This window comes from Eleutherodactylus coqui, chromosome 6 (assembly GCF_035609145.1).
Source record: "Eleutherodactylus coqui strain aEleCoq1 chromosome 6, aEleCoq1.hap1, whole genome shotgun sequence".
Lineage (NCBI taxonomy): Eukaryota > Metazoa > Chordata > Amphibia > Anura > Eleutherodactylidae > Eleutherodactylus > Eleutherodactylus coqui.
In genome coordinates, this window is record NC_089842.1 from 241,550,367 (window position 1) to 241,577,557 (window position 27,191).

At 40.0% G+C, this 27,191-nt stretch overlaps 1 protein-coding gene across 2 annotated transcripts; it reads left to right on the forward strand.

Moving 5' to 3' along the window:
- Positions 1-1,279: 1,279 nt before the first annotated feature.
- On the forward strand, positions 1,280-26,918 carry LOC136633443 (nuclear receptor subfamily 2 group F member 5-like). Of its 2 annotated transcripts, none has more exons than XM_066609183.1 (4): positions 1,280-1,492; positions 1,782-2,556; positions 15,256-15,780; positions 25,802-26,918. In XM_066609183.1, the coding sequence occupies exons 2-4, from the start codon at positions 2,163-2,165 to the stop codon at positions 26,074-26,076; spliced, it is 1,194 nt and encodes a 397-aa protein (XP_066465280.1). In that variant the 5' UTR covers positions 1,280-1,492; positions 1,782-2,162; the 3' UTR covers positions 26,077-26,918. The 2 variants fall into 2 exon arrangements, with proteins under 2 accessions (XP_066465280.1, XP_066465279.1); XM_066609182.1 differs by having other exon boundaries at positions 1,282-1,492; positions 15,253-15,780.
- The last annotated feature ends 273 nt before the right edge of the window (positions 26,919-27,191 follow it).

Consider the following 27,191-nt stretch of genomic DNA (forward strand, 5'->3'; position numbering starts at 1 on the left):
CTGAAAGTTTGTAAATTTGCCAGATAATCCGAATTTGTAATTGGGGTGGGGCGGGCGTGACTAATTTTGATTGCAATTGCTATATATATATATACGGAGAAGTCAGGTGTAGTAGGATGTCTTATCTGCCGTCCATCGTCAAGCACTACGGAGAAGACCCTGTGCTACAGAGACCCAGCACCGCACATTTTTTTTTTCTTTCCCCTGCCTTGTAAGCGCTGCAGAATATAATTGGCGCCATATAAATAAAGATTAATATTATTTACAGTAGGGAATCAAAAACGGAATTTCCCCCTTTAAGCTACTACTCTTTCTCAGTGTAAACCATTTTTGGGGGCGTCCTGAGCATTTTCGAGGTTCCAGAATTCCTGCACCTCATAGTTTAATACTATTAATCTACTGCCCATAGTAGATTGTTTTATGCCTGCAAACCCCTGCAGAATACGTTGGCGCTATATAAGCAAGAAAAAAAAGGAATTACTAGAAACACTCCGACCCCCCAAATATCAAGACTAATCAGACACACAGCATTTATGTAGCATATTGTGCATTACCATAGTGGAAAGAGCATTTCTGGGGAGCAGTGTGCATCAAGAGGCTGTGGTGCACTGGGTAATAATTAGTGCACTTAATATTTCTGGGGTGCTCTGAGTATTTCTGGGGTGCCCTGAGCAATGACGAACTTGAGCATTTCTGAGTCCTGGGATCATTTCTAGAGTTTGCAGGATACAGAGGTTCTTGCACTTCATAACTCTAAGACTTTCTAGGGTAGCCTGGGAGTTTTTGGAGTCAACTAAGCCTTTCGGAAGCCTTGCATTGATTATTATATATTTATTGCAAGTTATATACTGCTGTTTTATCTGGTGTTTTTGCATTTACACTCTATTAACTATTTCTGCTGGCTTTTTTAGATGCAGCCAAGCTTTCCCTCTGAGGCTCTTGCAGCACTTGCTCGATGCTATCTTTCTCGGCTTTGTTGTAATACCCTCCCTCCTGGTGTTTTATGTTCTTCATTATTTTTTTGCTTCCAATCCAACTGTTCATTTGAGAGAAAGCCCCCTAGCAGGTGAGTGGAGGAAACAAGGCAGCATGACACAGCCTCTGTCAGTAGCCAAGCCCCCCCATTACCTTCCAGCCCCCTCTCTCCGCGAGCCAATAACTGTACCAGGATCAAGCTCATCCCAGCTCCCTGTGAAGTCATAGCACAGCCCCATGTCTGCCCTGATTAGGAGATCTCCATGGACACAGTGTAAATGGGACTTACTGTCAGAGTTCACTGCCGCAGAGGGGCATCCACACTCACTGGAGGAGGGAAGGGGTTGGGTCTTACCAAGAGGCAAAAATCTGTGTCACTTTTCAAACTTCTTTCAAGCTATTCATTAGCCTGGTGTGCAAGCTGCAGCAGCATTGTCTTCTATGGGGGACCGTCAGCAATTCTATATAAGTGACTAGGGCTGATCTATCTGTACACTCAGAAGGAAGCAGATTACACGTAAGTAGTCACCTTCCTTCCCTGTGCATCATTATCTAGAAAAAAAGGAAACTTTTTGGCAAACATTTTTCGTTTTCCAAAAATTTTCAAAAATGTGTCCTCTACCAGTGCATCCCGGCTTTGGTGCTATATTACTAGAAAGGCTATTGTAGGTATTATTATTATTACGAAAGCGAATCCTAATTTTGTAAAACATTTTAGCAAAAACGTTGCGCATTGCACTTTTTGTAGAGTTTTTGTATTCGCTGGGGATTGTTTTGTAATTTTATTGCTTCTCTCTCTGTTGTAGGTCGTAAGAAGCCAATTTTTTGTTGCCGTCAGTCCCATGCACAGATTGCTGTAGACACACATGGACATTACTGCTGTGAGTGCATGACTAATCTCTCCCTCCCTGGAAGGAGGATCTGAAAGCACACTCCGTCTTCCTGTTTTCTTGGAGGGATATCTGGACTCTGGACACTGTGTGGGGCAGCCTGTATTGGGATCAGAGGTGATAGATATATATATATATATATATCTTCCTAAAGCAACACGGCAGCCTCTCCGCACCCTTTTTTCTTTCATTTACAGTCGGACTGGGTAAAGTTTACAGACTTTCACGTTCACCTTTCCAGTCTACGTTGGTGCTGCTGATTGTGAAGCTGTGGATTTTAGCTTTTGATACAGTATTATGGCCATGGTGGTTAATCCTTGGCAGGAAGACATCCCAGGGGTGGCTGCCTCTCAGGTGAGCAATCCACCTGGGCTGTGCAATCAAGACCCTGGGGGTACACCTCAAACACCAAGCACGCCTAAAGGAGTTGTTCCAGGTCAAGACCCTGTTCATTCAGGGGACAAAGGAGTTCCTAACGTGGACTGTATGGTGTGTGGGGACAAATCGAGTGGCAAACACTATGGTCAGTTCACCTGTGAAGGGTGCAAGAGCTTCTTTAAGAGATCAGTGAGAAGGAGCCTCACGTACACTTGTAGGGGCAATAGAGACTGTCCTATAGACCAGCATCATAGGAACCAGTGTCAATACTGTCGCTTAAAGAAGTGCCTTAAAGTTGGCATGAGGAGAGAAGGTGAGTCCTGGCTGGGTGGGGCTTTACTGGTCTGGGGAACCTACCTATTCATGTTCTAGAGAATCTGGTGGTGGGTTTAGTTTTTTTTTCATCTCTAGACATTGTCTTATTGATGCAATCATTTGCTGCCTTAAATGTTTTTGGAAAATTGATATTGTCTTTGAGTTTTTAGTAGAGTTGAGTCTTGTTATTACAACGGTTCTAGTCAACTCAATAGAAAATCAAAAGCCAAAATGAGATACAAATTCCCCAAAAAAATATGGTAGAAATATAAAAAAAATTACAAAAATTTATGCACGTATTTCATTATCCACCCCTTTTAAGCAGACATAAAAAATGCAACACTTTCACTAAACCTACTGTATTGATTAGTTAATTACGTTAATACGGGAGACTATCACGGGCCCAAAAAACATAACATTTAATAGTTAACATCATAGAGTCATGAAGTCGGTTAATATCAATGGGCAGGAAAAGAGCAGATACTAGGAAGTATCAATTTAAGAACCACAGATTTAAAGAATTTGCAGAAATTGCATATTGATATTGTATGTGGGGCTTACATACATACTGTGAGGGGTTGACAATTTGGAAATAATAGAAATACAATGCTATAATAAGAAAAAATAATAATTCTGTATATAAAGTATTTTGGGGCCTTTAGTGGGATTGATGTTTTTGTTTTTTTGAATGACCGTGTCCTGTTTAAAAAAAATAGGTAAAATGTTTTTGTGTTTTCCCCATAACAGCCCAAGGAAGTTCGGGGGGGATTCGTAGTTGTTTGATTACATGGATTGAGAGTATCAACAGAGACATTTAGATGATAGTGTTGTATTAATTATTGGTGGACAGCAAATGAGTGAGTACTGGGCACACAAAAAATTACAAAACACTCCTCAAAAAAATCGAATTTAAATAAAAAGTAGAGTTAAGTCATGGGCTGTGGGCCCAAAGGAGACCTGCTCTGTTATAAATGGGGACTGTCAGGATTTAAAAGGGGAAGTTTACAAAAAATGCCATAAGAGGAGCAACCAGGTCTAGCAGCATTCCTATGTAGCTTATCAGTGATACATGTACACAGAGATAAGCACACACACACTATACAGCGGAGCCTCATTAGCATACCTTCATGTTTTTAGTGTCATCTATAAATTTGACCATAACCAGAAGAAACGAATTGTGAATGTTATGTCATGGAAAGCGTGTATCTGACCCAAGGGTAATCACAACTACCCCTCCCCATGTATTTCCCCTCATTATTTCTCAACAGAAATATCTATCGTACAATGGTTCCTAAGTAAATGTCATCATAGGAAGAAAGTGTGTTGTGTTTTGTCACTGTGGTTGTTTCGGCTAGTAAGAAAGTACAGATAAAGTAGGACACATAAATAGACATCAAATACGTAAATATGAGCTATATAGATAAAAGATAGATATATTGTTAAATCAAATATAAATAGGAGTTAGGTTGATATGTGAGATAGATAGATATGAGATAGATAGATAGATAGATAGATAGATAGATAGATAGATAGGAGATAGATAGATAGATAGATAGATAGATAGATAGATAGATATGAGATAGATAGATAGATAGGAGATAGATAGATATGAGATAGATAGATAGATAGGAGATAGATAGATAGATAGATAGATAGATAGATAGATAGATAGATAGATAGATAGGAGATAGATAGATATATAGATATGAGATAGATAGGAGATAGATAGATATGAGATAGATAGATAGATATGAGATAGATAGAAAGATAGATATGAGATAGATAGATAGATAGATAGATATGCGGTAGATAGATAATAGATAGATAGATATGAGCTAGATAGATAGATAGATATGACATAGATAGATACATATTAAATAGATAAATAGAGTAGATAGATATTAGATAGATAGATACACAGACACCTTGTTATGACATATTATGACATGTTATAAATATTTGAGATCTAGCTAATCCTAATCTATACTAATTATCATGTGTCTATCTTATCTCTCTATGTCATATTTATCTATTTATCTATCTCATATCTATATCTATCTCTCTATCTATTCCGTATGTATCTATCTATTCTCTATCTATTCCTCTCTATCTCATATATATTTTTCTATCTATCTATCTATCTATCTATCTATCTATCTATCTATTCTGTATGTATCTTTCTGTCTATCTCATATCTATCTATCTATCTCCTATCTATTTATCTCCTATCTATCTATCTCATATCTATCTATCTATCTATCTATCTATCTATCTATCTCATATCTATCTATCTATCTCCTATCTATCTATCTCATATCTATCTATCTATCTCATATCTATCTATCTATCTCCTATCTATCTATCTATCTATCTATCTATCTATCTATCTATCTATCTATCTCACATCTATCTATCTATCTATCTATCATCTAGCTACATATCTATCTATCTCCTATCTATCTATCTATCTATCTATCCATCTCATATTTATCTATCTATTATTTATCTATCCAAATATTCAATGAAAATATCCATCATATCATCTCTACCTCACTGTCTCCTCTACTTCACACTTAGATACTTCATATCTATCTACCTGTCCCTCTTATATCTATCTATGTAGAACAAATATGCTTTACTAGTGCTATCTATCTATCAATCTATCTTCTACCTATCTATCTATCTATCTATCTATCTATTTATCTATCTATCCATCTATCTATCTCATATCTATCCATTTATCTATCTATCTTATATCTATCTATCTATCTCATATCTATCTATCTCATATCTATCTATCTCTCATATCTATCTATCTCATATCTATCTATCTATCTATCTATCTATCTATCTATCTCATATCTATCTATCTATCTATCTATCTAATATCTATCTATCTCATATCTATCTATCTATCTATCTCCTATCTATCTATCTATCTATCTATCTATCTATCTATCTATCTATCTCATATCTATCCATCTAGCTATCTCATATCTATCTATCTATCTATCTCATATCTATCTATCTATCTCATATCTATCTATCTATCTCATATCTATCTATCTTAGATGTATCTATCTACCTATCTCCTATCTATCTATCTATCTATCTATCTATCTATCTATCTATCTTATATTTATCTATCTACCTATCTATCTATCTATCTATCTATCTATCTATCTCCTATCTATCTATCTATCTATCTATCTATCTATCTGTCATCTATCTATCTATCTATCTATCTCCAAATAGATGGAAAGTTACAGTGGATATCATTAGTAGAGCATCTTTATGCAACTAAAGCGTCTTCCCAGCTAATATACCCACGCTTGTTCTACAAATAGCTCAAAGTCTATGTATCTGTGTTCAGACTGACAGCTGTTGCTGCTACTGAATTTCCATCAACATTGGGTAAACCAAGATTGTGCTTAAGGAGGTGCTGGAACTTATGAATAAGTCATGTAGGCATCTAATGTAACATGTGTCCCATGTGATTCTACATGAGAAGCCTGATCATTGTTTGCACATATCTCATTTAGAAATCTCTCTGCTCAGGTCCTTATTGGATCCTAGAAGATCCGCCTATATCCCAGCAGATGAAATGTAGCATAAAATAATGTCTGCATTAATAAGTTATCGCATTAATTCTATAACACAACCTGTCCAGATACCATCCTTGTCCTGTATGGTATACACTATATACATCCTGGTACATATTAATAACAACAACAAAAAATCTATATATTGTTTATATAAATTAGGACAAAGGAAATAAAAGGACGTCGGACGTCTGCGCGCCATTTTAAAGTATTTTTAAAAAAAAATATATTTGGAAATATTTTGTTTTTTTAGATAAATTCTGAAATTCTCAGAATAATAATATAATAATGTATACTAATAACTACACCAAAATCTTCTTAGGATTAACCGTTCGTTTTCCCATTGATATTTTTTTTTTCCGGAAACATTGTCCTTTTAGTTATTTCTTTAGGAATTTTATTTTTGCTTTTTATTATAGTTTTTTGTTTTCGCCAAGGTTGTATCCGCAACCTTTTTTAAAAATGTACTTTAGGCCGTGGCTATCTCCTTTTGACGTAATTATTTTTAAAAATAAAAGAATGTCAAGTAAAAATTTTTAGTAAAGTTTTTCTGTTAGTCTTTAAACTTTAATAACACATTTTTAACTAATATAAGGCAGTTTTATGTTATTTTTATACTTGCTTAATTCATTGCGTCACATGTAATGGGATTTCGTTTTACTATCTTATACGTTGTCCTACAGAATTTAAAGAAGTTGCATTTATTCTCTAATTGTGGATTAAAAAACAAAAGTTACAAAAAAAAAAAAACACAAAAAAAAGTAATTTCCGAGAGTCTTTTACACGAAACTGATATTTTTTGCAATAGGGCAAATCAATAAATATGTTTTAGTCTGTGGATATTTCAGGACTATAGCTTTAATTTTAGATCCCTACACTTTTAACTTACAATGTTAGCAAAACACCCCCCCCCTCCAAAAAAAAGGATACAAACTAGTACATAGTCCGTCTGTTTATATCCATGGCTGTTCTTAATTAGAAGCAAACTATATCGATATAAGCTGTTGCTAACATGACCACCTACACATTATTACCTATTATAGAAGTTGTTGACTAAAGTAAAAAAAAATCCCTGGGAAATTTGGCTTTTTGAAAGAGCTCCCATTGCTGCTGCCAAGACAGTAGCTTAAAATCTGTTCAGAATAACAGCCATTGGAATGCAAAGACAAAAGTGGGAGTCGGTTACTACCGAGAACTCTTTCTTGTGGTCCAACACAACATATTGATGATGTGTTTACCAAATTGAGATTAAGCATCTGGTGTCATTTACAAACATCTACTAACATTTCCAGTCATTGATGGAAGTCGTATCGCACGAGCTGTTTGGTAAGAAGTTCTAAATTAAAAATATTAAAAAACATAAATAATGTAAAAATAAATAACGGAAAATTCAATTTTTTGCATTTTTTTAATTCAATTTTTTTTTTACTGGGTTACTGTATAATTAAAATGACCAAAAATAAATGTGTCGAAAAGATTTTCTTTGGAGTTAAAAATGTAAAAAAAAACAAACACTTTTAATCTAAAAAAGTTTTCGCAATTTTATTTAATAAATTGTTTTAAGATTTTTGTAAGCTTTCACTTAAAACATGTTTTAGGAAGGTTAAGGATTCCTCTTATCTGATCCTCACTTCAAACTCTTCCAATCCACGAAGGGTTAATGAGCCTTGTCATCCGATCCTTACTCCAAACACCTTGCACAATATTAGAAAGGTCAGCTCTTCACAGGACACTGGCATGTTAACAAAGTATGTTGATTGACATTCCTAAAACAAAAACAACAGGTATATTTTTTTAGACCGTTTTTGTAACTTCTCTCTTACGTATTCGTCAGTCCTGAAAGCCTGTTTACCATTCTGTTTCATCTTCCAATTAAAATAGCGGCGCTACCAGAGGTGGTAAAGGCTTGTTAGCTAAAAGTCTTGATTTTCTGGGGAGGAGCAATGTTTAATTTTGAAATAAAGGCAAATGATTGAACGGTGGGAGATCAGTCAAGGTGAATATTTTTTAAATGACAGATATAAATGACTGGACAAGAGCTGTCAGGGAACTCATCTTGTCAAGTGATCTTACAAATATATATATATAGTCTAGAGGTCTTGATTTCAGCACAATTTGTTTAAATACAACGTATAGAACATTTCTAACGAGGTACAAATATACTACTATATTTTGAAATTTTTGAAAATTTTTGAAAATTTTCTACCATTCAGTTTTTAATGTCTCTCTGTTCTTTTTATTATGTAGTAAAAAAAAGGACCTACAAATTGGATACTAATTAAAAATAAAATGTGAGATTAAAAAGGTAAAAGAGGGTTTCAGTAAATAATATATATATATACCTACACACTCACACACATATATATATATATATATATATATATATATATATATATATATATAATAATATTACCATATGTTACGTTATATGATTTAGTAATAATAATAATAATTAACTAGTATTTGAATTTCTACAAGGGATCCCCTAGGTCCCTGAATTCTCCTTGGCTTGAGTCTTTTTGTTTTTAATGTGTCTACATGGATAATTTATGATGACATTTTCCAAAAAGTTACCAGGAGTTGAAATAACTTTTTGGGTGGTTCCTTACGCAGCTTTTTGGGGAAAAATGCAATTTCTATAGTAGTTTATCATGCAGTTTTTTTTTAGAGGAAGCCAGAAGTGGGTTCAAAAGGAATAGGTCATGTAAAAAAAGGACTTATATGTCTTCTTCCTCTGGGATCCACTTTTGGTTTGGGCTCAAAAACAATATCAATCACTGCAGTTGCGTTTTTAAAATGTGTGAAACCAGTCTTAGTGCATGTATTAGATTGTTAGCACAACTGGTGCAGGGGCCAATGTAATGGACATATCTTTGCCAGACTATAAATCCCTAGATAACACTACAACTGGTAGTCATAAAAAGTCACATAAAACTACTAAAATTAATTATAGAAGAGAACTAATATAAGTGAACCTAGATTTAGACTTACATATCTCATTGAAAGTCCTCTCCAGCCCACCCACCCATTATAGGAAGAAGCTGTAGGAATATGTCAACAGAAGAATGTAGCAGTAGATTTTCCGTGTAGAATCCAACAATTGTACCAAGCTTAGCTCGGCTGCTTTCTAAAGAGCTTGTCAAAATGGCACAATAGAAACTACAGTACGTATCAAAATTCCTGAGCAGCCAGAGATGAGGAAATTGCTCTAGTATAAAAACAACCACTAGGAGATGAGTTTTTTTTTCCTAATGCATCTTTGAAGATGATGTCTCAATTTAGGAGATAAAGGCTTTTAATAGTGCTGATTATAATGTCATTATTAGTTAGAAAGGGACTAAATTTAGACACGACTCTGACAGCTTAACACAATTTTAATATCATAACCAGTCTCTATTTTCAGTCCAAAAAAACATTTTTTAATTTTATACAAACTAACAAAGAAATTTGGCCAAGGCGGCTCAGTGCTCAAAAATATCAACATATCTAGGAGGTGGTCAGTACATCGAGAATAATCCTCCATTTTCTCTTATCATAATATGCATGTGGGCGTCAGTCAATTTGAGTGTGCCCAGTTGGGAAGAATATTCTAACTGAACATATGAAGTCCATGACTATGCTGGTTCAGTTTGAGTCGAACCTATGACTTCAGTCAACGGAACTAACATATGAAGCTGACCATCCATGTCGAGATGTCTTCATCTCCATGCTTTTCGGAACCAAATTCATAATGTTGGTAATTCCGATTGTGTGATTTTAAGTTCTTCTGATGGATAAAAACGCTCTATGACTCCTCCATCCCCACAACTACTACCATTGTCGGAATGACAAGAGAAACTCAAGCTAGACGAGATTTAATTTTGAACAGCAGTAGATATCATGAAAGGTGGTCATAGATGTAAAGATTAGTGATAGCTTTTCGAAATTCTTTTTATGGTCCTCTTCCGATGAGTATCCCAATAGCCAATTATATCAGAGCACACATCGGATTCGGAGAAGACCTCTAGGTTTATGGCCAGTTCGAGATTTGGGGCTGATTGCTCTGATAACACTTGTTTCAAATGACCATCTGTCAAAATAATTTTGCAATATGTTGGAAAGGCTTACCCAGAGACATCTGCTAATTTCATCTGTCATAAATGCCTGTTTTCACTCTTGCACCATTATTATTATTCTTTACAATTCTTAAACCCTTTTCTAATTTTATGAAAAAATGTACAGTTTCTACAGTGAGAAAGCCCCGAGACTGGAAAATCAGGGGGACTTTGTGTCAAATCAATAAAAAGTACTTATTAGTTTGTGCGCTTAACATTTGCAGACACATTTATGACTCGTAACCAAAGGAGTTAGCTACCTTGCTTTCCTTAACTTCAAACACTCAGGTTAGGGAATAGACACCAACTACAGCCCCATAATGTTTCTCGGCAATTTACATTGTTGCTCATTGGTTACCAAGTCGTGGCTGCTCAGTAAGGCCATGACTTGGTGGCCACCAAAAGTTGACGATTCCATCTACTCTCAGTATTATATTTGTTATATTTGGATATAGTTCAGTCCAGATTTCCTTCTTATGTCCTTGTGTCACCAATTCTAAGACAAAAATGAAAAATACCAAAGACATTAAAAAAATTATATATACAATTATAATATATTTGACAAATATATTAATCCTGCCTATCTGGTTTATTGATACCATCACATGCTCCTAGTGGACAGTGTGCCTTCCAGAATTATGGTGGCAAAGGCACAACGTGAAGCTTTTCGATCCCAATTTAAGGTCTATAACAGGGCCCTTACCTACCAAGAGCCATTTATAATACTTGTGTGTTATTATGTGGAATAGGAGCCTCTATGCCACCAGGACCTGGGTGCGACTATTAGCTTTTCAACCCCTATAGCTATGTCAATTTACAGATAGTTTTTAAACATTTCCGCTAGGTAGTTGAACACCAAACACCATAGAAGCAGTCAAACTAATTGGAAAGGACCACAAATTGTGGTTGGACTGTCGTTCTTTGTAGCATTATAAGTTCCTTCTGAGACTTTTCTGCTATTACATCATGATTAGTGGGACTTCTAAGGTGCACTCTTTGTACACCCGTCATGTGGGAACTGATTTTGATCAGATGCTGGTAATTCACAGGGAACCAGAGAAGTTGACTACTGACCCTGTGGCTTTGCTTGAAGGCCATGTTGACATAGCGAGGACCTTTAGGTCTTACAGCTGATGAAGAGTTCAGAGGAGGTAGGACTTAATACGACCTTACCTCCTTAAAACGATTCTAATCTCATGAGAATGCAAGTTTCCCATATCAGTTCTTGTTTTACGCTGCAAAAATAGAACTCTTATAGGCTAGTTCTATGCTAGGCAGACTTCTTCTGGGTGTGGTGGGTCTATCCCATGGGAAACTAATACAGCCAAGGGAACAATGTATTCATAAGAATAGTCTTACATGTAACGGTTTGACGGGAAAAAAGTTCCATCCCGCGTTAATTTGGTTTTTCCTGATACTTCTGTTTAAAGAGAATCATAAAGATTGAAGATTCAATCATCTTCTACTAATGTTCCTGTCAGCAGTTAATTCCCTCACTCCAAAGCGTAGCAGATAATAGGTTAAACCATTAAACCATTTGCCAACATCTCATCAGCTCAGTGAGTCTCCAATATATTCAGGTCACCTGCCCTTTGCAGAAAATTACCATTTTATATCAGAGGAAGGGCCTAATTTGCACTCAAAATAAGCTTCCAGAGAGGTACAACCTGGCTGTTAAATACCGAGAGTGACACAAGTGATTATCACTGCCATTATCTATATAATACTGACATATTATGCTGCGCTATACAGATGATTCACTTATTCCTGTCACATAGGAACTTACAATCTAATTGTCCTGTCATGGAAACAAGCATCTACAGATTTTAAAGGCAATACTAAAGCAAAGCTCCCATAACCAGTGTGGAGGATCAAATTCTGGATTGTTGGATGACTATGCCAGCATTTTTGTACCTGGAGTAGAGGTTCAGTTTGGTGCCCTAGCCTTATATCTAAATATTCAGGTCAAGGCAAAGTGACTGATTGGCGACCTCCTGGCACCCAGCACTTTGGACACATGACCTGGTAGGCTGCCCCTAGTTACAACCCTAGACCATATAGTCCTAAATGAAAATAGCTTCCAGAATGGAAAGGTTTCCTTTGACGTTCCTTCAGATCTTGTCAAGATATATATGGATGTAACTGGAAAACAAAGGTAAAGGCCAATATTTCCAGACGCATTAATGACATTCTTGTCTACGGGCTAAGATTGGTATTGCTAGTCAGCCCCATTCAAGTGAACTGCAATACTAGTCATAGTCCATAATCAGGAGGGGAGCTGTGTTTGGGAAAATAGTCCCCTGCATCTTGCTCTCATACAACCTCTTGAATACTCTGTTTGTTGCACCTCTCCACTAGTGAGTTACTATTTTCTTTACCCTTTACGCAAGTTTTGTCAACCTCAAAAACTACTATCGATTACGTAAAGTACATCTGCCCTGCAATAATCGAGCCATAGCTAAGCAACATATCCAGGCAATGTAAGAAAATTACTGTTAGACCCAATTTTAATTGAACCGTGGTGGAACATTTTGCTAGGTTGCTTACCCCATGGGTAGAAAACATGTCTGACTCCACCGATGTTCCACACACAATACAATTTTTACAAAAAGGCAATAGACAGGCTGTGCTGGAGGCGTCAGAACTCGAGAAAAGGGGATCGTAAAACATTAAGACAAGAAAGACCAACCAAAAACGTGCCTTGCCTTTCAATTGAACAGCGAGCTGTAAACGGAATGGGTTAATTATCATTAATTTTACGGTGGCCTGGGTGTTTTTTTTTTCCGAGTCCGCTCTCCTGTTATGACATGTTGTAGAATTATGATCAATCCTCCTCTGTAATTAAATGGTCGAGCAGATGTGGCTACTGCACTTAAAATCAAGTGGCCATTATTGTAATGGTTTTAACCCAGCACTATAAATGGCGCAACATTTTTTTTGTGTGTGTGCATACAAAGCAAAAACAGGATCCCATTCTCCCAAGAGAGATCGGTAATGTTCTGAGCATGTTGGTCTCTCCTGACGGAGAGCGTCTCGCACTCCACTAATAGGCACTAGACCAGAGACAGGACTATCTGGTGATGGTCTATGTGGTCGAAGCCTATCAGTTACCCCTTGTAGACCAAGACGGTAATACAACCAACATATATTACTGCGCCCATTGACACGGAGCTAAGGCAAAAAGTGGCAAGGCTGCTTAGCAGTGCTTACATCAAACTCTTATGTGTCTCGCTGTCTAATTAACCACATTTTTCTAAAACAATAACCTCATTAAAAGGGAATTTTTTTATTATGGTTTCCTATGGAGAACATATTGCCGTACCACATGTGGTTATGTCTTTTTACTTTGGGTTGGTTTTGCTTTTTTTTGTTTGTCACCTCTTCCACATCTTCTTTTTTGCATTATAACATCTGGCAGTTGGCACTTTTCCATTTACATTTTTGTATTTCTATTGTTTTTTTCCATTCTGTATGTAAAGCAAAAATCACAACGGCAAAAGAACAGAACGATCTCCTCGTGGGATTTTGGTCTATATTTATTTTACTCATTGACATAGTACATATATAACCCACATCGCCGTACACAACTTTGGCCCTGTCCCCGTGGGGGCTCACAATCTGAATTCAACTATTAGTATATTTTTGGAATGGAGGAGGAACCTGGGGTGCATGCAAACATGGGGAGAACCTTCAAACTCCATGCTGATGTTACCATTGGTCAGATCTGAATCCAGGACCCCAGTGTTTCAGGGCAACCGTACTAAAAAATGAGCCACGGCTATTGAAGCAAAAAGGCAAATATATCCCTTTTCTATCACCGTAACCTCAAAATGATGTATATCTCAAGATGGAAATCTGCACATCCCAACACCTCTTAACTTTTTGTGAACCTCATATTTAGACATTCTATTTTCAAGGAGTAGAGTTATGTCGGCATTATCACGGGTTATCTTATCTTATGGTCTATAGTGTATAAAAACAGCAGATAAATAGAAGATCACAACAAGAGTCCATTCTGGAAAGTGTTTTTATTATTATTTGTGGCGCAAACATACAAAAAAAAAACCAAAAGGAATTAAAAAAAATTGTTAAATAGTCAAAAAAGAGATTTCTAAAATAGATATAATTGTAACGATCTGTGGAATATCTTGGAGTATTATGATCATATGTTTTTTTTATTTTTAGCTATTTTTTTTATTTACGTAAGGGTTACAATTAACTTTTTGCATTATGTTATTTTTTATTTTTCAGTTTTTGGGCATTGTGGGAAATGTAATCCATGCATAACGGTTTAGTTTATGTATTTCATTGTAGGATGTTATAATTATTACTAGTGTTATTATTAGTATATTATGAAATGTTTTGCAAATGATGGGACTCCCCCTAGTGGTTTGAAAATGCAGTCCCCCTACAAAATAAAAAAATTAAAAAAAAATATTAACCATTCTTGAGGCATTTTTTTTTTCAAGCTCAATTCACCCATTTTTGGGGGTCGATCCCTGTAATATTTATGATGGTCACCAACTGTCACCCAACTAAGATTTGGCTGCATATAATTCTAAAAAAATTAGTTACTATTTTTGAGGGCAATGTCCTGTATTCAGTCTAATGGCCATTACACCGTTATTTCAATCTCTCTTATTTTTATCTCTTTGGGGAAAGCGGATATTGTTTCCCGTCATAGGATTTTACAGCTTTTGTAGGTCATGTGATTGTTTTTCAGCTGGTATTTCAAGCCTATAGCAAGGAACTTACTTGAAACTTGAGGGTTTATAGGCTGGTTATGAAAGGTGTCTTTTCTGTACCCCAGTGGGATTTGGCTTGTGCGAATTTAAATGTGAATTAAATTCAAAGCCACCAAAAGATATGGATTGAGGTCAGAATCATAGAATGTGTAACTTTTTGTTTCGTCCTTCCATAATTTTGAAAGCGTCCTAAACTTATTGATCTGTTTCGCAGAACTTGAATAGTGATGCACAACTTGTTTTTTCTTTGTAGCAGTCCAGCGTGGACGAATGTCGCACCCCCAGACCAGCCCTGGCCAGTATGCGCTGAACAACGTTGATCCTTACAACGGTCACTCTTACTTAACGGGATTCATCTCCTTGCTTCTCCGAGCAGAACCATACCCAACTTCTCGATATGGTGCCCAGTGCCTACAGCCCAACAATATCATGGGAATCGAGAACATATGTGAATTGGCTGCCCGTTTGCTTTTCAGTGCCATTGAGTGGGCTAAGAACATTCCCTTCTTCCCTGACTTCCAGCTCTCAGACCAAGTGTCACTCCTTCGCATGACATGGAGTGAGCTTTTTGTCCTCAATGCTGCTCAGTGTTCCATGCCCCTCCATGTGGCACCATTGCTAGCGGCAGCTGGCCTCCACGCCTCTCCCATGTCTGCTGACCGGGTTGTGGCTTTCATGGACCATATCCGGGTCTTTCAGGAACAGGTGGAAAAGTTGAAGGCACTTCATGTTGACTCTGCTGAGTATTCCTGCCTGAAGGCTATTGCATTGTTTACACCTGGTGAGTAATATTTATTGGAAATATCTGTCTATTCTCTGAGTCACCAGATCCTCACTTTAGTGCTGATGACGGTAGGGATGTTGTACAACTCTCTGATGTATATGGGGTGGCTCAATTTTTCCCTAACAGATGATTCCAATAGAATAAAGAATTGGGGATGTTGAATTTCAATGCCTGATCATTTGCTCCCCAGGAGATAGGCCACCATCAGAACCGTCTGGCTGCAGGTTACATCTATAAACACATAAACATTCGCCCAAATCTAGATGTGTATGGGGTGGCTGGTAGAGATGAGCGAGCGTACTCGGCCACGCCCCTTTTTCACCCGAGTACCGCGATTTTCGAGTACTTGTGTACTCGGGTGAAAAGATTCGGGGGGCGCCGTGGGTGAGTGGGGGGTTGCAGCAGGGAGTGGGGGGGGGGGGAGAAGGAGAGAGAGAGGGCTCAACTATATTGGGCCATTCCCCTGTTATTCCTCCTGAAAATGTATAAATGAACTGATAATTGGCTGTTACAATTCCCCTTGTCAAAAAGGTGTGACCTTACACAGTATGATATTGTCCGCACTGATTGGACAGTGTCAGACCTTGCTGGGACATTCCCCCGACTAGTAACATCCAGTTGTCAATTTATTCATCGTTTTCAGGAAGAATAATGGAGGCATGGCGCAACGCAGAGTTCTAAGCAATGATGCTCTAGAATCGTTATTTGATTGGAAATACAATTATTTACTGAGCAGATCTATTCAGAGAGCTAACCATGCAGGACAACTGTGGGCTTACCCCATGACAATAATTAATAGTATGTTAATTTGACAAATGTATTGATTGATTAAGCAGTGGGGGATATTTTTAGGGGTTAGTGGGGGTCCAAGGTACATTGATCACCACACCAAATCAGTATGCCAAAGAAATGTTTTTCACCCCAAAAATCCTTTAAAGAAATATTCCAGTGACATAAGGGATAACTAGTTGATCGGTGAGGTCAGACCACTGATCGGCAGAATGGAGTCCTGTGTCTTCCAAGAGCCTGGCAAAATGAATGGAAGGGCAGCGCACATGCTCGGCCACCACTACCTTCATTTCAATGAGTGCGCCAGGGATGGCGGAGTTCTTGAACCTGGCTATTTTCGGTGCTCCGATTGAAATCCATTATGCCAATCTCTAACGGGACATGGGACCCCATTCTGGCGATCGTTGAAAATCCCAGCAATCGTACCCCTACCGGTCAGCTAGTCAATGTCACCGGAATATCCCTTTGAGGCCATATTTATGCGACCGATATTCTGGTGTGAGTTTTGTGTGACACAGTGTCCATGTCCTGTGTGAAGCAAGTCCCGCCCGACAATCTCAGGCTCGACTCGCTATTGTCCGTGTATATACGACCTAAGGGAGAACTAAACAATTATTTTGCATCATACATACTGGTACAGGCTACAGAATCACTTTAACGTAATTTACCCTTTTATTTACCCACAGTCCTGTATATTCCCCATAGATCATTGCTGTCCTATATCGCTATCTCGTTATGTAACACAATATATCAGTAAAAATACGCACAAATTCAATTAACGATTTCACTTACTACATGAAAGAACCAATTATCCTCTCTTTAATGATAGTTGTTACATATAGATCACCAAATCGATGAGATACGTTCCTCCAAAACCGCTAGATTTTTTGGAAATTTTTGCTTTTTATATGTACACCCATCATCGGTGCCACGATTTGGACCCTATTGGGTTGTCAATCTCAACTGCTTGGTCAAAGACAAATACAAGTTAAAGGGGCTTGCCTGTGATCACCTTTCCACAGGATAGTTGAGAAGTATATAATTGCTGCGTTATGACCTCCACTGATCAAAAGACCGAAGGTCTCTCCCGAGTCCCCTGTTAAAATGGAGCAGTGATCACGCATGCAGACTACCACTTCATTCACTGTCCATGGGGTTGATGGAGACGGCCAAGTAAGGCACTACGCTATCTTCATCATTGCCATAGACAGTGAATCCCAATAGTTGGACCCCCAGTGGATAGGTAAATGTTGGTGGTGGGTCAACCCTCTTAAGAAAAGTCAGCACAAATCTTAGCCAACCAGCTGTCGACTTTCATCAGACTAACTCAACATATTTAGTTGCCGGTAGCAGGTTGTTTGCCCTTTAACAATGCCGGTGTTTGGTTGTTTGACATTTAACCATATATGTAACTTTCATACTATATGAGGTTCTTGAAACTTAACCAACCACAATATGTCTATGAGGCTCCAAAGTGAGCATGTAAGATGTTTCAAACTTAGTGCAAATATTGTGCTCCATATTTATTGGCGGCAATAAACTGCCCGGCACCATATAAAAAGGCTTTGTCTATGTGTAGCTATACACAATGTGGAGCCTGAACTTCGGGAATGTCCATTGTTGTATGTTATGAAGGGTGTCAGTGTCCATGCATGACTCCGATGGCATGCTGAAGACACTGATGCTAGAAACTGATGCCGGACCCGCAGGGGTAACAATCAGTGCAGATGATTTATTGTATGCAGGAGGCTGCCAGCAGAGAGAGGGATGCCCGAGAGGTCAGATGTATAATGTCAGACAGAGACACTTTAGTGACATTTCTAGTTGACCTCCAAAGCTCCAAATAATCATAGCTGAAACATTCAGTCTTCATGGGTGTCCCTGCTAAATCAGCTTTGCCCACCTGCTACCCTGGCACAACTGTTAAAGACTGAGCTGAATACTGGCATTGGCAGGCATATGGTAGCTCAGTCTTCCACCATTTTTGTTAACGCTTTCTTAACCGGGTCACACCCATTTTTTTTTTACATCCTGTTTTCATCTGATCACCGTTTGAGGAACATTATATTTGTATGAACACACATATTAGTATTTTTTGAGCCCATAATCCCGGACAAATCACATTCTTTGCAGGAATTAATATTTTATTTTACAGGAAATCTTACCCCGTAGTTACACCCATGGATGAATCAGGTTGAACTTCTCAATTGGACCTCAGCTATGATTTTGCATACTTGGTTTCCAAAAACATGGGGGTGTTTGTCCCTTCAGAAACCACATACAACATTGCTGAGATTATTGTGGCTTTAAAAATGCTTTTGACTACTAGATAAATTCCAGAAAATTTATCTCATGACCTAGAACTAAAAAATGAGAAATGGCCCTTCATATTTGACTTCCTAATTCATGAAGAACATGTAGGGTGGAGAGCTTTCCAGCCTTCCTCCACCCTAAGTCTCGGGGCTAGAGGTCACAATTCTTTGGACTCCACCAGTATACAAACTCTATGACTCTAATACAAGTCAACAGTGAAAAAAGGGTCCACCTATTTCAAATCGCTACTCTTGAAATACCCTTTTACGCTCTACTTATACAACTTTTTGTAAAGTGGACTTGCTGTAGGCAGTTAACAATGGTCAGCCAGTAGATCTTCAGATTGCACCAGTAGTCTATGGGGGAATAAGAACTTTTCCCTCTACTTGAGTAAAGAGCTAAATAACGAGTTATTTTGCAAATATTAATGCTTTAATGGCCCTTGTATTGCATGGAGTCGTCAAAATGTGGAGGCTAGTAGACCTGGCCATAGGCATAAAATGGAGAAGGGGGGGGGGGGGGCTTCTGGATTTATTCTCTTTGGTTGGCAACAAATGGCTGGGTCAGTTTACACATCCTGAATTCTCAGCCCAAGATATGTAATGAGCACCAGAGGACAAACATGTCAATTGGTGCTTGTTTACTTTTCAATTACATGATGCAAGAATCGCATAGTGGAACAAACAATCATATCGACAGTCATTTGTCCCTATAGGCTCGGCTGTAAATTTCCTCATTCACATGGCGAGATGTACAACCAATTAACAAGCTTTTTTATGCATGGAGAAATTCAATGATCGGCCAATAAACGAATATTTGCTAATTCGTCGACTGATTGTTTTTTATTTTGTATGGACCGACAATCGAGCAAGATTCATGCCCAATAATTGGGACGTGTAAAAAGTGCCTTCGGTCCATCATCCACATCCAACTAAGAAGCCAATAGCTCTTCTCCTATTTTAGCTATTGGTCGCACTCCATCCCTGCTAATAATCAGACATTAGCAACATATAAACGACCCCGTCCGCTTATAGGCGGCAAAGGGTGATGATGAAATCAATGGTTGCACTCCTTGTAAGTGTTATCCCTCAATCAACACCCGTACAATGGAAACTGTGATCTGCTGTCTACAGCCTCGACGTCTGTCAACACTGCCAATTTCACGTGTGGTTTCTCAAGACATTAATAGGGTGAACAGTCAATTAATAAACATATGTGACGCGTTATTCCCTTGCTTGAGTTAATATTATGCTACAATACTATACGCCCTATGCAACACGTACAAGGGTGTAATGAATTCCCTTCCACAAAAACTAGCTAACATTGTAGTCTTTATCCCAAGGACGAAGCTTTGTTTCACTCCATGCAGAGTATCTGAACCGAGCGGGGCCGAGCTGTAAAATAACACGTAGGACATTGACTTTAGAGTGTCGCTGTTTTGTAACGTTTCACTTAGATGGAAATGAGGCCTGTAGATTAGTCTGTGACTCCACCACAAGCAAATCATTAACCAGGACGCATGCTGCTCACCAAAAGCAAAGCTCGGACACAAATACTCTCTTTGTAAAGACAATCCCGCCCCTAGGAGAAGTTGTTGTTTTGCTGCAGACCTCGTCCTGCAGTTCCATCTCAGCCAGATCTGTAAATGATGAGAGTTGTGGTGATTAGATGGACGGTCTTGTCACCTGAGGCCCTAAAAGTGGTTCCCCCCTTGGCCTATAAGAGGCTCTCGGAGGCTCCTTGTGTGCAGTGACCTCTTCTTCCGCTTGTAGAGCTTGTTGACCACTAGACGCCTCTACGACACAGAGAAGAGATTTCACCCCTTTACCAGAGTCTGAGAGGGACGCATTATTGAGATGTGAGAGGTTGGATGGTCGTATCGATGAATTGTCCCCCACCGGCCGTTCTGACCAGACTGTTAGGAGGTGTTGGGACCAGTGGATGGGGGTACACAAGGTGACCGGGCTCAGGACGCCCCCTACAGACCACCAGTAGAGAGGAGCATCTGACCAGACTGTTAGGAGGTGTTGGGACCAGTGGATGAGGGCCCAGAAGGCGGCCGGGCTCAGGACGCCCCCTACAGACCACCGGTAGAGAGGAGCATCTGACCAGACTGTTAGGAGGTGTTGGGGCCAGTGGATGAGGGCCCAGAAGGCGGCCGGGCTCAGGACGCCCTCAACAGAACAAAAGTAGAGAGGATCGTCTGATTGTCTGACAAGCACAAGCAGCTCCAACTGTTTAGTTGTCCGCCATCCAGAGACATGTGGCACCATCGTTACAGGCCCCCTCTCAGATACATTTCCAGGCACTTGGCTGAAGGACATTTGGTCTCCTCGCACCCATTACATGTACTGCCTTTGACACCCACTGTCGCCTCCATTTGCAGTGATGTCGCGAACTATGAAACTGGATGTTACGGAGGAACAGATGGTCTTCAGCGATGAATCCAGAGTTAGTTTGGGCGCGGATGATGGCCGTGTTCGTGTCTGGAGACCTATGAGTGAACACCTCAATCCTGCCTTTGTTGTGGAGCAGCACACCACCCCCTGCTGGTGTGATGGCCTGGGGGGTCATCGCATATGACAGTCGGTCCCCCCTAGTAGTGATACAAGAGACAAAGATAGCTAAGCGATACGTTCAGGACATCCTGCAGCCACAAGTGTTCCTCTCATGGTGGCCTCCAGCAGGATAATGCTCGGTTGCACACACATGGGGGTCACAGGAAGCCCCCCAAAAATTGTCACACTTCCGTTGCTGCCTCGTCACCAGATTTATTACTAATAGTACATGTATGGGACCATATGGGACACTAACTTCAACATCCAAGTTTGCATGATCTAGAGGCTCACTTCCAGCGAATGTTGAGTGATATGCCACAGGATACTATATGAAACCTGTATGCTTCTATGCCTGCCCGTATCACATCTTACATCCAAGCTAGAGGCGACTCAACAAAGTTCTGGGGCCTCAATGCCCAACCGTATCACATAGTACATCCAAGCTAGAGGTGGCTCAAGATGGTACTAGAGCCTCCATGCTGCCTGTATCACATCTTGTATCCAACCTAGAGGTGGTACAACAGGGTTATAGAGCCTCTAAGGCACCCCGTATCACATTTTGCATCCAAGCTAGAAGCTGTACAAAAGCGTACTAGAGCCTCCAGGCCTGCCTGTATCACACCTTGTATCTAAGCTAGAGGCAGTACAACAGGATACTAGAGCTTCCATGCCCCCCGTATCACATCTTGTATCCAAGCTAGAGCCAGTACAACAGGGTACTAGAGCCTCCATGGCCACCTGTATCACATTTTGTATCCAAACCAGAGACAGTACAACAGTATACTAGAGCCTCCATGCCTACTTGTATCACATCTTGTATCCAAGCTAGACGCAGTACAACTGGATACTAGAGCCTCCATGCCCCCATATCAATTTTGTATCCAAGCTAGAGGTGGTACAACAGGGCACTAGAGCCTCCATGGCCAGCTGTATGACATCTTGTATCCAAGCTAGAGACAGTACAACTGGATACTAGAGCCTCCATGTCCCCCGTATCAATTTTGTATCCAAGCTAGAGGCGGCACGCCAGGGTACTAGAACTTCCATGCTCATTGGTATCACATCTTGTATCCAAGCTAGAGGCGGTACAACAGGGTACTAGAGCCTCCATGCCTGCCTGTATCACATCTTGTATCCAAGCTAGAGGAGGTACAACAGGGTACCAGAGCCTCCATGCCCCCTGTATCACATCTTGTATCCAAGCTAGAGGCGGTACAATAGGGTACTAGAGCCTCCATGCCCACCTGTATTACATCTTGTATCCAAGCTAGAGGTGGTACAACAGGGTACTACAGCCTTCAAGCTGCCCATATTACATCTTGTATCCAAGCTAGAGGCGTTACAACAGGGTACTAGAGCCCCCATGCCCCCTGTATCACATCTTATATCCAAGCTAGAGGCGGTACAACAGGGTACTAGAGCCTCCATGCCCGCCCGTATCACATCTTGTATACAAGCTAGAGGCTGTACAACAGGGTACTAGAGCCTCCATGCCCGCCCGTATCACATCTTGTATACAAGCTAGAGGCGGTACAACAGGGTACTAGAGCCTCCATGCCTGCCTGTATCACATCTTGTATCCAAGCTAGAGGTGGTACAACAGGGTACTAGAGCCTCCATGCCCCCCGTATCACATCTTGCATCCAAGCTAGAGGTGGTACAACAGGGTCCTAGAGCCTCCATGCCCGCCCGTATCACATCTTGTATACAAGCTAGAGGCGGTACAACAGGGTACTAGAGCCTCCATGCCTGCCTGTATCACATCTTGTATCCAAGCTAGAGGTAGTACAACAGGGTACTAGAGACTCCATGCCCACCCATATCACATCTTGTATCCAAGCTAGAGGCGGTACAACAGAATAGTAGAGCCTCCCTACAAGGGTTCAGTTTTCCACAATAAATGATCCTTTTGCTCTGATATTGTACTCACTTACTTCTATCAATGTTATAATCACACAGAGGCCGTTACATACCATCCAACAATGAGTATATTTACCAAGATCTCTTGATTAATTGTTGCTGACATTTTCCATTGTTTTCTAGCTTACATGAAGTGGGTAGGGCCTGTAGTATAAGGCAGCCATGTGCAGGAAGACTTCCCATCTGTATATATGGTCCCGATCTGACCTCAATGTACGCCCAATCATAGATATACTGTAATTATTAAATATTGTCTATAGTAATTGTGCCTTGATATATAGCTGTAATGTGTTACCCACTCGGCTTTAAAAGCCTACGAAAGGGTTTTAGAAAACCCATTGTCATATATCATGGAATTCTGAGTTTTCGGGGGGTCGGTTTCCGATGTTCCGGATCCTCATTTCTTTCCCAGGGTGAAGAGTGGTTACAAAGAGGGTGTCTTTCTCTGGAGGACTTGTCCTGTCCTGCATATGCTCTGGAGACGCTATCTTGTCCTACCTTATACAAGCAGTCTGTGCATTTGAATAAGCACTGTGTAATGCTTAATTGTCCTATATGGAGATACTGCAGGGAAACTTAAACGTCTCTATGACTTTTACTATTGATGAGCCATCCTTAGGATAGGTCAATAATACTTCATCGGTGGATCCTGATCCCTGCCAATCCACTGATTGATTGATATCAGTGGGTGCTGTGCCTGTGGGGGGGGGGGTGGTGGTACATGCCCTGTGCTTGTGGGGGGGGGGGGGTGGTACATGCCCAGTGACAGCCCACGGGATGGGGTGGCAATGACAGAAGCAGGCGGAGGCAACATATATCTTTGCAAAATAGCTTTACTGAACAATAACAGCATAAACAGCATTTCACTTCAAAGGATGGATCTTGTACTTGAACATTACATAATAACTCGGTAAACTCGACAGTACTCTAAATATCGATTTTGACTCAAAATTTACTTTTTTGTCAAACTGCTCCCCTCACCATCATATACGTTGATTCCAGTTCTCCTTGGCAGCAACAAGGCACCAGACTTTTCTGATGATTATCCGGAATAACCGTTACATGCATCGCCCTTAGCCGTAGGACTTGACCTGTAACACTTCATAGGAGTAGCGTCCTTTTACACAGAACGCAAACACGTAATTTCTACAGAGGTCATCACACAACACTCAAACCTGTACAACTGCTCCTCTCCATGTCCCTTACTGTGTCATTACATCCTTCTCAATGAACCATTGCCATGACATCATATACATAACATTGTAACCGTATTACTCAGCTAGGCCTTGCATTATAACCTAAACTTTGGCGCCATGATCACAGTCACCGTGGATCCTCATTCCCCGTCCTGGCCAGGAATTTCACATCTCGTAGTCCCAGGGAATATAGTGCACTGAGGCTTTCTCTAAACCTCTTTAACCATTTGTTTCTGCTTCTTTTATTATCTGTACTGTCTATTTTGCAGACCTCTCAAAGTGTCCATGGCATATGTCCGGCACCTTCACTATGATCTCAGCCACTGTGGAGGGGGAGTCTCTCACTCCTCCCATGTGCTGGAGGGCCCTTCGCCTCAATAGCCTGGCTGCTCCCTCATGCAGCTGTCCTTTGGCCCCAAGGTCCTCAGGGCCATATTGGTGGTCTCTCTGGTGCTGCTCCTCAGCATGGGGACAGCACTGCATATCTAGAAAAGCAGCCTCTGTCACTTTAATATTACCCAATATTTGGGGCAAGGGGCGGGGCCTAGTCCCATTACTCTTTCTTTACCTTGGGATCTTCCCAGCTGTAACTCGCTAGTTGCATCACTGCTGACCTCAACAGGAAGCAGAAGCTTCTCCTAACAGCGCTCCTCAGTGCTTTTGTAGTCTGTGCTGCTAAGCACTTACACTACTGGTGCTTCACTGCATCTCTCTGTCCTTTCTCCTCCCTGGCCATGGCACTGGCCGGTGGAGGGGCCTTCCAGCACAGCGCTACACTGCTGATACACCTGGCGCTGCAAGGAGGCGCTACCCATCTCTCTCATGGAAGAATCCCAAGCCAGAACATGGCAAGACTTAATGCCGTGGTCTGAGAGGCTGTTGCAACTGGGGTGGTGGAGGGGCAGTTTTGCTCTTCCATAGCCTTACACCTGTAGTACCATACAAGGTTGCTGTAATGTTGGTACGCTACTTGTCACGGGTTCAGACTACACGCTAATTACTTAAGCCATTGTTCTTTGTCCTAGACTAATGATTGTTCATTGCATGTTTATTTAAGTAAAAATATAAGACAACATGTATTCTTAAGCACTCTAAATAGTGCCCCCAGTGGCCATACTGACTGGGACAGTGGTAGAATAATTATTGGGTTTTACATGTGCTTTATTTATGTTGATAGACTATTGTGTCATTTCACATTTAGTAAACCTAATGATATTTAACTCATGTCCTATTATTTCGTAGATGCGGTGGGACTGTCCGATATTGGTCACGTGGAAAGCATTCAGGAGAAATCTCAATGTGCCCTTGAAGAGTATGTCCGAAATCAGTACCCTACCCAACCAACCCGGTTTGGTCGTCTTCTACTCCGCCTGCCATCGTTGCGCATTGTCTCAGCACCAGTTATAGAACAACTTTTCTTTGTACGTCTAGTTGGAAAGACACCCATTGAGACTTTAATCCGAGACATGCTCTTGTCTGGGTCCAGCTTCAATTGGCCTTACATGCCTATGCAGTAAAAAGGTTCTTCCGAAAATCCCAAACTTCTAATGTCCGATGAACCAGTTTGCTTTCCATCATCCACCTTGGCCAAGAATTCCAGAAGACCTTAAAGCCAAAAAATGTGTTGGGTCAACAAAACTGGTAGGACAGTAAGACAGACACTGCTATTCCTGAAGGATTGTAGCTTTTGTAACAAATCTTAATTTTGTACTTACTGTCAAGATTGAAAAGCCCAGTTGTTGGGTTTCACTCATATCAACAAAAACCTAGAAATGAGTCATGTTCGTTAATATGATCAAAGTGTCAGTCCTTGAGACTTCTTCGAAACAGACCATGTTAGCCGTGGTAATTATTTGCATCCATTCCTCAGCCTGGTCTACCAAGGCTTCGGCCAAGCGGTTGTGGCACTTTTTTACAGGAGTTTGCAGAATTTTTCAAAAACATTCAACGTCCGACAAGGTGAAAACTAATCCGTGTATAGTCTTTATTGAAGTGGTTTTAAAAAGACTATAATGAATTGACACTTGTAAGATGGCTATGTGTTGTCACAGACTGGCTAGCACTGCAACCCACAACATAAAGCACTGAAGAAGCCTTGCCCACTCCATCCCCTATAGGGGTGTTTAACAAGAGACTATAAAATGAAAGATGGGGACTGCCTGCTTTTTTTCGACGAGTCTATGTATATATTTCCCTTATCATCCCTTTTCCCTTTGCTTTTTCCTTATATGAGTATGTTTGTAAGATATTTTTGGTGTGTGAATTGTGGTATATATTTTTTTTTGTTAACCTGGCCGCAAAATCTTGTTTATTTTGCTGGTTGATCTGGCTAATTATTAAATACAGTATCAGTTATTAATTCAGAGTATTTGTGTTATTTCCCATATTGTTAATGGTAACTTACGACTCAACTACAACCTAGTGGAAAGATTATAGATAGACATAGATAGATGGATGGATGGATCCAACTGCGGATCAAACCACTCATTTGCAGCATTAGTTACTCCCCAAACACTCCTAAATCGTTGTCCTTTTAGGTGTTTTCGAGATTGGGGGACAGATGGTAGTCGGATGGAGCCAGCTCGGGCAAATAGGGTGGATGGGGCATCAGTTGAAAGCCTAAGGAGGTCAT

Excerpts from the sequence above, each read along its gene's own strand:
- LOC136633443 (XM_066609182.1), top strand. The coding sequence starts at position 2,163 with ATGGCCATGGTGGTTAATCCTTGGCAGGAAGACATCCCAGGGGTGGCT. Across the intron at positions 2,557-15,252 it reads AGTTGGCATGAGGAGAGAAG|CAGTCCAGCGTGGACGAATG; the intron begins GTGAGTCCTGGC and ends TTTTCTTTGTAG. Across the intron at positions 15,781-25,801 it reads TATTGCATTGTTTACACCTG|ATGCGGTGGGACTGTCCGAT; the intron begins GTGAGTAATATT and ends ATTATTTCGTAG.